At 36.8% G+C, this 12,236-nt stretch overlaps 1 protein-coding gene across 10 annotated transcripts in view; it reads left to right on the top strand.

The window, feature by feature from the left end:
• The window catches only part of LINGO2 (leucine rich repeat and Ig domain containing 2), a 1,190,714-nt gene extending 1,180,980 nt beyond the window's left edge, over window positions 1-9,734 (top strand). For all 10 annotated transcript variants that reach the window (XM_060301024.1, XM_060301022.1, XM_060301023.1 and 7 more), the window contains one exon: window positions 6,367-9,734. In XM_060301024.1, the coding sequence (XP_060157007.1) occupies window positions 6,402-8,222 (1,821 nt within the window). In that variant the 5' untranslated portion in view covers window positions 6,367-6,401 and the 3' untranslated portion in view covers window positions 8,223-9,734. The remainder of the gene's footprint in view (window positions 1-6,366) is intronic.
• Window positions 9,735-12,236: the final 2,502 nt, after the last annotated feature.

Raw genomic sequence — 12,236 nt, 5'->3', positions numbered from 1 at the left:
AAATCTGTTCATATCACTCTTTAGCATAAACCACTTTAATGGCTTGCCATTGCCCTCAGGATAAAGTGCAAACAGCTTATCACACTTTACAAGCCCCTTGTAAATCATTCCCCTAATTACCACTCAGCCTCTTTTCCTCTCCATTTCTCTTGTGTTTTTGCTCCAACCGTTCTGAACTGCATACTTTAATTCCCCAGTCACAGGAGTGTTCTCCGTTGTTCCCATGTCTCTGCACACACTGTTCTCTGTCTAGAACTCACTATACCTCCCTCCACTAAGGATGGTGGGGGGAGGCTATAAACGAGAATATACTGTTGCAAGGCTACTATATATTTTACCTGAAGCAATTCTTTAAAAAGTGTAAGTAAATTGTGGTAAGTTAGAGAGGTATACTCTAATCCATACAGCAACAAATAAAAGTAATGTAAATAAATACAGAAAGAAGAATTGAAACACATACTAAAATCTAACTGTTTAAAACAGAAGACAGGAGAATGAGAGGAGCAAAAGAATTCAAGAGATTAGCAAAATGGCATGCTTAAATGCAACCATAATAGTAATTATATTCTATTTAAACGGGCTAAGCAATCTAACAAAATGCAGAAATTGCAGATATCATCAGACATTAAAAAGCTAGACGTAACCACATGCTGCCTACAAGAGATGCTCTTAACTACAAAGACACAAATATGTTGAAAATAAAAGAATGGAAAAATATATACCACGAAAACATTAAGCTTGAAAAGCTAGAGTGGCTATATTAATCATTCAAAGCGACTTAAAGACAAGAAGTATTACCAGAGACAAAGACAGACTCTTTCTGATGATAAAAAAAAAATTCAATACATCAGAAGCTGAACATCTGCTTAATATCAGAACTTCAAAATATGTGACACAAGAACCTATGTAACTTAGGGAGGTATAGACAAATTCACATACATATCTGGAGATTTTAACACGCACCTCTGTCACTGATAGAATTACTTAGAAAAAGTTCCCAATCCTTATTAACACAAGCAACCATATTAATCTTCATGACTTTTGCAGACCACAACACCCCAAAACAGCAAGTACATATTTATTTTAAGTACACATGGAATAGTAATTAAGATTGATCGTATGGTGGTCCATAAAACAATCTCAGTAGATTTTAGAAGGTTGTCATTTTGCAGTTTGTTCTCTGACCACAACAGAATTAAATTAGAAATAAAAAACAATAAGAATCTAGAAAAGACCTAAATACTTGGAAATAAACTAACTCAAAACTAAACCATCCATAGGTCAACGACGGAAACAACAAAGTAAATTTGAAAAACTTTTTGACTGAATGATAATCTTTTAAAATAATATTAAAATTTGTGAAGTGCAGCTATGGCAGTCCTGTATAAATATCCTGAAGGGATATTTATACTTTTAAAAGCTTAAAGAAAAAAGGTCCAAAATTAGTGATCTAAGGTTCTACCCTAGGAAGTTTAAAAAAAAAAAGAGAAAGCAAACTGAACCCAAAGTAAATAGAGGGACAGAAATAATAAGCATAAAACAGAAATTAATGAGAAAATATAAGTAAAAGTTTGTATTTGAAAAGTTCAATAAAATTGACAAAATTCTAGCTAAACTTATCGAGAAAAAAGAAATTCACAACTTAGCAATATCAGGAATGAAAGAGATGACCTAGAGAGCTTACAGACATTAAAAGAATAATAAGGGAACTTTATGGCTTCAGGCAAATCTGATAGCTTAGATGAAATAGACAAATTCCTTAAACAAATTACCGAAACTGACACACACAAAATAGATTATCTAAATATTTCAATATACGCAGAGGAAATTGACTTACCTGTCAAAACATTCCCACAGAGAAAACTCGAGGCTCTGTTGGTTTCACTGGTAATTTCTATCAAATATTTTAGAAAGAAATAACAATCCTACACCAACCCTTTAAAAAATAGAAGCCAAGGAAATATTTTCCAGCTGATTTTATGAGATCTCTATTACCCATAGTAACGCTACACAAATACATCACAAGAGATCTAAAAACCAGAGAAAAAATTCTCATGAAACAGAAAATTTACCAAATACTAGCAAAACAAACCCAATAAAATGTGTGTGTGTATATATATATATATATATATACATACACACTTTATATAAATGGGGTTTATCCCAAAAGTTGAAAGTTGGTGTAACATTCAAAAAAATCAATATTATTTACCATACTAAAAGAATAATAACAAGACCACCCGAATAGATGCAGAAAAGCATTTTTCAAAATTCAATAACTCATTTATGATAAAAATTCTTAGTTAACTAGGAAGAGAAGAGAGCTTGCTCAATCTAATAAAGGACATCTATATAAAAAAAGAAAAAACCTACAGCTAACATCAAACCTAATGGTGAAAAAAAAAAAAAAGGGAATGGTTTCTCTTAAGATTAGGAGCAAAGTAAGGAAGATAGCTTTCAGTACTTCTGTTCAACATTATCATAGAGATAGTAGCAAACACAAAAAGGCACAAAAATAAAGGCATAAAAGTTAGAAAGGAAGAAACACTTGCTGAAGGAAATTAAAGAAGACCTGAATAAATGGAGAGTACCACATTCATGGGCTAGAAAACTAAATATTGTTACAATATCAATTCTCCACAAAAACCTATAGATTCAACACAACTCTTATCAATGTCCCAGCAGACTCTTAGAAATTGGCAAGTGACGCTAAGATTTATATGAAAATTTAAATAACCTTTAAAAATATCAATGCAAATTTGATCCCTTATTGTAAAATATATCCATGACATTTTACATGTCAAAGCAATTACAAAAATCAAAGTAGTTTTGTTTTTCTGTTTATAAAAGTAATACAGGTATATTGTGGAAAGAAAGAGAATGCATGTAAAGTTATAAGAAAATGGAAATCACATTTAATCCCACAATCTCATAATAATGGTCAACACTGTCATTATGTCATCCCAATTTTGTCCTTGCCTACATATATATATGTATATATATATGTATTAATGTTTTTAATTAATAATTTAAAAAGTAATTAATATATGTATTAATGTTTATATAATATAAACATTAATATATATTCACACAAATAGGAGTATATATCTATTTCATTTTTCTATGTTAATAAGTATAGACCTTAGTCTTATGTGTTATTGGCTACGTGATATTTTATAGTATGGTTGTATCTTAATGTATAACTAAACTCCTACTATTACATATTTCCAGTTTTCCTATATTCTATACAAGCCTGTACCAAACATCTATGTACACCTATGTTAAATTATTTCCCTATGATACGTTGCTAGGAAAAAAGAAAAGCTTCATAAGATCTACCCTCTTTTTATGGAGGTGGTACATATGTTTATGGCATAGATTGTGGTGATGGTTTCATGGATATATACTTATCTCCAAACTCAAATTCTATACATTAAATATGTACAGTTTTCTGTATGTCAGTCATACCTCAATAAAGTGGTTTAAAAAAATAAAATTTACAAGGAAAAAAATGTTTCAAAGGGATGAACATATTGAACTTAGTTTTTTTAAAATTTAATTTATCCATTAACCGCCTCATTGTTGTACCTGAACCTCCTGAAGATTATACCAGTTTATATTTCTTATATCAGTTCCTTCTACTCTTGTTAATTCTGGGCAAATATAATTATTGAACTTTGTCAATCTGATAAGCAAAATGATATATCCCTGTTGTTTAATTTGTATTTCTTTGCTTACTAATGAAGTTAGCCAGCTTTTCACATATTTATTAGCTGCTTTTAGTTTTTATTACATTCATTGCCTGGTTTTCTATTGACATTCACCTCTTGTCCTTATTGATTAACAAGAACCGTTTGTTTAGTACTATGTTTAATCCCTCATCTATTATAAGCCTAAAAGATATTCTCCATTTTAGCAATGGCCTTTGTGTTTGTTGTTTATTTGTGTGTTATAATTTTTTAACTACACACAATTGAATAGATTCTTCTCTTTCATGGTTGCTAGGTTTCATCACAGAAATAGGCTTTTCAGTTCTATTATTGTAATATTAATGAATTTTCTTCTGATTCATTATTTGTTCTTACATTTTAAACTTTCTTCTAGAATTTATCTTATTGGAACCAGTGAAGTTGATGTGCAAATTTTCCCACTAAATATCTAGCCACTTATATTTTTCTCACTGGATTAAAATGCCACCATTCACATATACTGACTTCTCAAATGTATTTAGATATAATTCCTTACTCTTTCTGTTTCATTAACTCTGTATTTTTGTGTCAGCATGATACTATTTTTTATTAATTTTTGTAATTTATGTTTAAATATTTTGTAGGGTAAGTCTGTTTTCATTACTATTTTTTAATATTTCTGATATTTCTCATATTTATATTCTTCCAAATGAACTTTAGAATTTTTCAAGTCAAAAATATCTCTTTGAAATGTATATATTTACTAAGAATTAATGTCTTTATAATATGGAATCTTTCTATTGAAATATATATACTATATCCCTCTTTTTAGTAAGTTTTATTTTGTTTCCTTAGTAGGGCTGAATGGTTGTAATACTTTGTGTATTTCTTGTTTAGTTTATTCTAAGGAATTTAATTTTTTTCAGGGATGCTGTGACTGGAATCATTTTACACAGTAATATTTTCTAAATGATTTATATATATGAAAATTATTTTCATTTTGTAGTATGTTAATTTACTTATTCTCTTTGTTCTAATAATTTTTCAGTTGATTTCTTTTGGTTTTCAAGACAGATTTTAGTTTGATCTACAAAGATAGAATTATTGGAAAAGATGTGGCAAAACTAAATCTGTGTTCTCTATAATTGATTTGGTAGCGCTTTTTGCATCTTCACTTTTTTTCTGCATTTTAAGGCCATTTTTCTAGTGATTCAGTATTAAGTTTGTTCCTAGTTGTTTTTTCTTTTTTTTTTTACGGTACGCGGGCCTCTAACTGTTGTGGCCTCTCCCGTTGCGGAGCACGGGCTCCGGACGCACAGGCTCAGTGGCCACGGCTCACGGGCCCAGCCGCTCCGCGGCATGTGGGATCTTCCCGGACCGGGGCACGAACCCGTGTCCCCTGCGTCGGCAGGCGGACTCTCAACCACTGCGCCACCAGGGAAGCCCTAGTTGTTATTTTTTATGGATAGATTTGTTTAGATGTAGACATAGCTATACATACAGAGACATATATGTAAACACTGACTGGAGAATTATACTCTTACAGCTCAGCAGCAAATGCTGAAATTTCATCAAATACTTTTTTATCTAAAAATATTGTCTTAAACAACTTACCTTTGAGTAAAATGTGGTGTTTTGGGATGAAGTGCACCCCCAGGGATCTCAGGTTGAGAAGCACTGCTCCATAACACACCCCTCGCTATTCAGTTGAGCCGTAAGTTCAGTGTCTGCTTAACTATATACATTTAAAACATACTCATTTCCAATCTCATTTGATACCTATTTAACTTCAGGTTAACATGTTTACTGGGTTTGAATTTAAATATGAAGAAATGATAGTCCATTTATTATTCAAAAACATTTTTTTCCTTAAAATGATGACTCTTCTCACTCTTACATATTTAACCCAAAATCTTAAAGAAAGCATTTTCATCATCAGAGCGGCTATGATGCCTGGATTCTGCCTCATCTCTATGATAAACACGAAGAGTACAGGGAGATTTTGAGGATCTTTTTGTTTACCTCAAAATAGAAAAACCCTTCATAAATCAAAATTTACTGAATTATGAAAGAGGTACACCTTCTAATTGAAAGGAACTTTTTAATAGAAAACTTATATATGAAGGTAAAAAGTCTCATCCTCTTTCTCTGAATGTAACTTTGTTTTGTACTTGGAACCCAAGGGCCTGATGTTGAATGAAGCTTCTGTTAGCTTCATTCTGAACAGAGGATGACATTCCCAAACATCAGAGATGCAGACACTGATTCAAACTGAACAGGTGTCCTCTTAGCCATTGACCTCTGCTTCGGTCCTTTGAGTTCAAAACAGAACCTTTTGTGAAATGTATTGTTTTGCTCCACAGTCTGTGCCAGACACTGTCATAGTCTCTTTGCAGTTGTCCAATACTGAAATTGTCATAACTCTAGGAAGCTACCTACTATTATCATCCCCCTCATTTCCATTTTACAGCCAAGAAAACTGAAGTACAGGGAGACGCAGTAACTTACCTGAGATCGTGTAGCTAACAATGGCAGCTCTCAGGTTTAAAGCTCAGATCTGTAGCGTTCCAAATCCAGGGTCTTCTTCATTGTTCTCACTGTCTCATTTGTGTCTCTTTACCTAGCTATGTCCTAACTCAATTTCTCTTCCTCCTTTCTTTGGCCCCTTCTCCTGCAGGCCCGTGACCAAGGTGTAAGATAAGAGGGGGAGTCATGCTTCACACGGCCTTATCATGTTGGCAGCCATTCCTGGGTCTGGCTGTGGTCTTAATCTTCATGGGATCCACCATTGGCTGCCCTGCTCGCTGCGAGTGCTCAGCCCAGAACAAATCTGTTAGCTGCCACCGAAGGAAACTGATCGCCATCCCAGAGGGCATTCCCATCGAGACCAAAATCTTGGACCTCAGCAAGAACAGGCTGAAAAGTGTCAACCCTGAAGAATTCATCTCATACCCTCTGCTGGAGGAGATAGACTTGAGTGACAACATCATCGCCAATGTGGAGCCAGGAGCATTTAACAACCTCTTCAACCTGCGTTCCCTCCGCCTGAAGGGCAATCGCCTGAAGTTGGTCCCTCTGGGGGTCTTCACGGGCCTCGCCAACCTCACCAAGCTTGACATTAGTGAAAATAAGATTGTCATTTTACTGGACTACATGTTCCAGGATTTGCATAACCTGAAGTCTCTAGAAGTGGGGGATAATGATTTGGTTTATATATCACATAGGGCCTTCAGTGGGCTGCTTAGCTTGGAGCAGCTCACCCTGGAGAAGTGCAACCTAACAGCGGTACCAACAGAAGCCCTCTCCCATCTCCGCAGCCTCATCAGCCTGCATCTGAAGCATCTCAATATCAACAACATGCCCGTGTATGCCTTTAAAAGACTGTTCCACCTGAAACATCTAGAGATTGACTATTGGCCCTTACTGGATATGATGCCTGCCAATAGCCTCTATGGTCTCAACCTCACATCCCTCTCAATCACGAACACCAACCTGTCCGTGGTACCCTTCCTTGCCTTTAAACACCTGGTCTATCTGACCCACCTTAACCTCTCCTACAATCCCATCAGCACTATCGAAGCAGGCATGTTCTCGGACCTGATCCGCCTTCAGGAGCTTCATATAGTGGGGGCCCAGCTCCGCACCATTGAGCCTCACTCCTTCCAAGGGCTCCGCTTCCTTCGTGTGCTCAATGTGTCTCAGAACCTACTGGAAACTTTGGAAGAGAATGTCTTCTCCTCCCCTAGGGCTTTGGAGGTCCTGAGCATTAATAACAACCCACTGGCCTGTGACTGCCGCCTTCTCTGGATCCTGCAGCGTCACCCCACCCTGCAGTTCGGTGGCCAGCAGCCCATGTGTGCTGGCCCAGACACCATTCGTGAGAGGTCATTCAAGGATTTCCATAGCACTGCCCTTTCTTTTTACTTTACCTGCAAAAAACCCAAAATCCGTGAAAAGAAGTTGCAGCATCTGCTAGTGGATGAGGGGCAGACGGTCCAGCTAGAATGCAATGCTGATGGAGACCCACAGCCTGTGATTTCCTGGGTGACACCTCGAAGGCGTTTCATCACCGCCAAGTCCAATGGAAGAGCCACTGTGTTGGGCGATGGCACCTTGGAAATCCGTTTTGCCCAGGATCAAGACAGCGGGATGTATGTTTGCATCGCTAGCAACGCCGCTGGGAATGACACCTACACAGCCTCCTTAACTGTGAAAGGATTCACTTCAGACCGCTTCCTTTATGCAAACAGGACCCCTATGTACATGACCGACTCCAATGACACCGTTTCCAATGGCACCAATGCCAATACTTTTTCCCTGGACCTTAAAACAATACTGGTGTCTACAGCCATGGGCTGTTTCACATTCCTGGGAGTGGTTTTATTTTGTTTTCTCCTCCTTTTTGTGTGGAGCCGTGGGAAAGGCAAACACAAAAACAGCATTGACCTTGAGTATGTACCCCGAAAAAACAATGGTGCTGTTGTGGAAGGGGAGGTGGCTGGACCCAGGAGGTTCAACATGAAAATGATCTGAGGGTCGACCACTCCAGCTATGGTTTCCGTGTCATTGTTGGTAACCAGTTAAGACAGCCTGGCACAGTAAAGCACTAGGTTAAAAGGCAGCTTAGTGCCGCTGCCCCTGTGTCAAAGCAGGGTCCGTGGAAGCAGGAGGACTTCTGATGGAGACTCGCCGCCTCAAGGCAGGCATGTGTCAGAGCCCTTCACACAGTGGGATACTAATTGTTTGCATTGCAAATATTGGCATTCTGGGGATCTCAGTAATGAACCTGACCTTTGGCTTATGCTCATGGACAGTTATTCAACATTTTCTACCACTGCAAAAACAAAAGAATAAATAAAAAGGAACAACCTACAATGTAGGATTTACATATTAAAAAGACACATTTGTCCAAAACATACTCTACAGAAAAATTTGTATCTCTGATTCTCATCTGTTAAAGCCTTGCATCATACCGTATTGTTGGTTCAACACCACAAAGAAATCAATATATTCTTTACTCTTTTTTTGAAACATATATGCTGTATATGTTTTAAAGCAATATGAATGAGAGGTTGTGCTTTTAGTTACTCACCACTATCGATCCAAGTGTGATTTCACCTTCCTTTACATAGAGATAACCCTGAGACTAGATCCCTGGAGTTATGGGCGGATATATGTTGAAAGATGTATTTGTCTGACGTAGGATGCCAAGAAATAGGACCCAAGGCAAAAATGCTCAATTCTGTTAACTTCTGTTACTATAAATAAAGGCATGTGCCTAGTTTTGATACAGAATGGAATATTTTTTATACTTGTGATATCACACTGGACCAGTTTACTGTTACAAAGTCCTTGGTTTCTCCAGAAGGTGGTGTGCCACTGTTTATACCTGTAAAATGCAAGGTAGGTGTTAATAATGAAAATTATTCATTTAACCACAACTTGATTTTACTTTCATCGATTGCTACTAATGGGTTAATAGAAAAGGGAAGAGGATGTGCTTGTTATATATACTCATAGGGCACTATTCAGCTCGTAGCTAAGATCAACTGTTCAGATGTTTAAAAGCTCTCTGGATAAGGAGGAGTTCTTCTCAGATTCCAGCACAAACCAGGGTGATCCATGCATTACACGATCCATGCAACTAAGGATCTGTTTAAAATATGATAGCTGTCTGAAGGCTAGATTGCTTCCAGTCTAAGGAATCATCTAGCTACTGCAACTCTGCTGTTGTCTATTCAAATACTTTAAACACAGTATTATCTTTTTTTTTTTCCCGGACCAGGGCACGAACCCGTGTCCCCTGCATCGGCAGGCGGACTCTCAACCACTGCGCCACCAGGGAAGCCCCACAGTGTTATCTTAAATGGACAACTTCAGGGTTTCTCCCTGCTTCCTCTCCAAATAGATACTGATTTTTATTTTGAAAATTGTCTGGTGTAGACAAGAAGAATCTGTCTTGTTTTTAAAGAAGTGGCGAAAAACAAGGTAGATTAAGCAGCACTTACTGATTTTTTTTTTTCTCTCCACTGAGGAACAACTAAGATTTACCCCTATAAGTAGGTTAAATCGTGCTGACACTTTCACCCCTCTGAATGAAGGCTGTTTATCCAATTCAGTTTGTGTTACTGATTGGTACTCAAAGTTAAAATACTATAGTTTAAAAACAATGGCGTCATGCCATTACCACCAGTGACCTGGTTCAAATGAGACATAATTCCATTTGGCTAAAGGTTGAGTCAATGGTTTTCAAAGCATATACAGTTGACCCTTGAACGTGGGAGTTAGGGATGATGATGCTCTGCACAGTTGAAAATCTTCATATAACTTAGCCCTGTGTATCCACAATTCCACATCCACGGATTCAACCAACCTCAGATCGCATAGTACTTATAGTATTTACTGTTGAAAAGAATTTGTGTATAAGTGGACCTGCACAGTTCGAACCCATGTTGTTCAAGGTCAACTGTATTTATGTGATCTGAGAAAGCACTGAATATATAGAGTGTATTCATGACATATGATATATGTAATTAACGTAGAACAGATAGATATCTACACTTTTCACACTTTGAGAGAGACCTAAGAAAGAGCACCCTTTTGGACAGCATGTAAGCTGGAGTAGAAGGTCTCTGGGGTTTGTTTCTTGACATATCAGACTGGAGGTTTGACGTTCAAAAAGCTGGCTTTTTTGAGTGTTTGAAATTTTGAGTAACTTCAATAAAATTAAATTGACCCCAATAAAAAAGTGACAGGTCCAGAAATTGTTTGCCAACTGGATAGCAACGTGGTTAAGCCCATTTCTCCCTTAACAAAGGGTGGAAAATGAGATAGAAAGATTGAAGGATTGCCTGCTTGAATCACTTTTCATTTGACTTTCCTGATGATTATCATACATCACTTAGAAATTCATTTCCCTCTTATGGCAATTAACTACCTTATTTATATCTAACAATACAAATCAAGATCTTACAAATTCTATCAGAATTCCAACTTGTGTGCAAATGGAATGGAGTCTTTCAAACTTAAGAATGAACAAAGTTAGAGAGTCTTCCAAAAGTTAGTGGAGAGTACTTTGCATGGAGTAAGTACTTAACTAATTGGCCAACAAAAAGAGAGAGAGAAACATTTAGCAGTTAGTAAAAGGGCTTTATAATTCTAAGTGCTATTTTCTGTCAAAATAAAAGTTGACCAAAAAGCTTAGTCAAATGAAATTGGATTAAAGTTAACTCATCCGTGAAAAGATTTAGTTGTTATTCCACAGGAAGAAAAGAGATTGCACTCTCTCAGGGGTTTCCATACTCTGATCCCTGGAACACTAGTTATTTAAGACCTTAATAAGCGTTCTTCCCAAAAAAGAGTCCCATAGACTAATAAGTTGGGAAAATGGTGCATTCTGTAACCACCTCGTGGAGGTTCAATATCTATTTGAGCCTAATAAATCCTCTGAAAAGTCCAATAAACAAGAATCCTGTTTAATTTTGTTTACCTTGGGGTTTTTCTAACTTATCTGAGCATGAAGCACTTCTTTTCATGATGCAACTGTTAAACATCTTGAAAAACTAGAGTTCCACAGAACCCAGTTTGGTCAACATTGCACTAAAATAGTACTCTCCCGAATTATTCCTAAACCCAATGTTTCCAAGAAGAGTAAAATTACTATTTGAATTGGGCTCCAATAGATTACAAAAAAAAAGAAATATGCCACCTGGATAAGTGATCTGATCATAAAAATGTACTGGCCAGATAGTTCTAGGAGAATCTGTGACTTTCTGTCTGAAGCATCATAGTAAAGGATTTATAGGTAACTGAATGGCCACTTAATTTTCTACATTCTCACTATCTGTTCAGATCTTGGGTTCCTTTTTATAACTGCAAAGCTCTGATCTTGGGTTCCGTTGACTAGAATCTTGGGGCTCTAGGATTGAATTTCACAAAGGGAATTTTTCCTTATGGCCTCAGTTTACCTCTTTGTCAGGTCCAACTAGACTGTGGTAACCAACAGCAGTTTAGATCAGCAAGTGGGCCAAATTTTCCCCTGAGTAGTCATCTCGGGGTCATCATCTTCCCAGAGTGTTTGTTCAAACTGTCCTAAGAAGAAATACAGTTGTTTGGCTCAGCATTTAACTCTGGGTTGACCAGTTCTGTGTGCATGTTAAGCATCTTCAGAGAAGATTTTATACTTCCTAGGCATTAAATTTCTAGAAGAAAAATTCCCCAACTAGAGCCCTAATGGCCAGAGAATTGATCTATGCCCCCAAATGTCTGAAATACATGTTCTTAGAGTATTATAACTCACCAAACGATTTGGCCTAATGTGTTCCTGGCAAGGGATTTCTACTTTTTCAAGTTCTCATGTTACTTTTTTTTCATTTTCATTGCATTTATAATTATGAGCTTCTCAGATATTCTCAAAGTTTGAAAATGTAAACCAAGAATTGCCAAGACTTGTATTTCCTAGTCCCAGAGGACATTTTCAGAGCTCTGGTTCTGCTCAAGTTCCTCAGAACTTTTGCTTGTCACCAACAACTCCCCAGTAGTATAAAG

Source organism: Globicephala melas, chromosome 6, assembly GCF_963455315.2.
Source record: "Globicephala melas chromosome 6, mGloMel1.2, whole genome shotgun sequence".
NCBI classification, from domain to species: domain Eukaryota; kingdom Metazoa; phylum Chordata; class Mammalia; order Artiodactyla; family Delphinidae; genus Globicephala; species Globicephala melas.
Note: the sequence above shows the minus strand (reverse complement) of the source record. Positions and strands in the feature narration are given on the sequence as shown.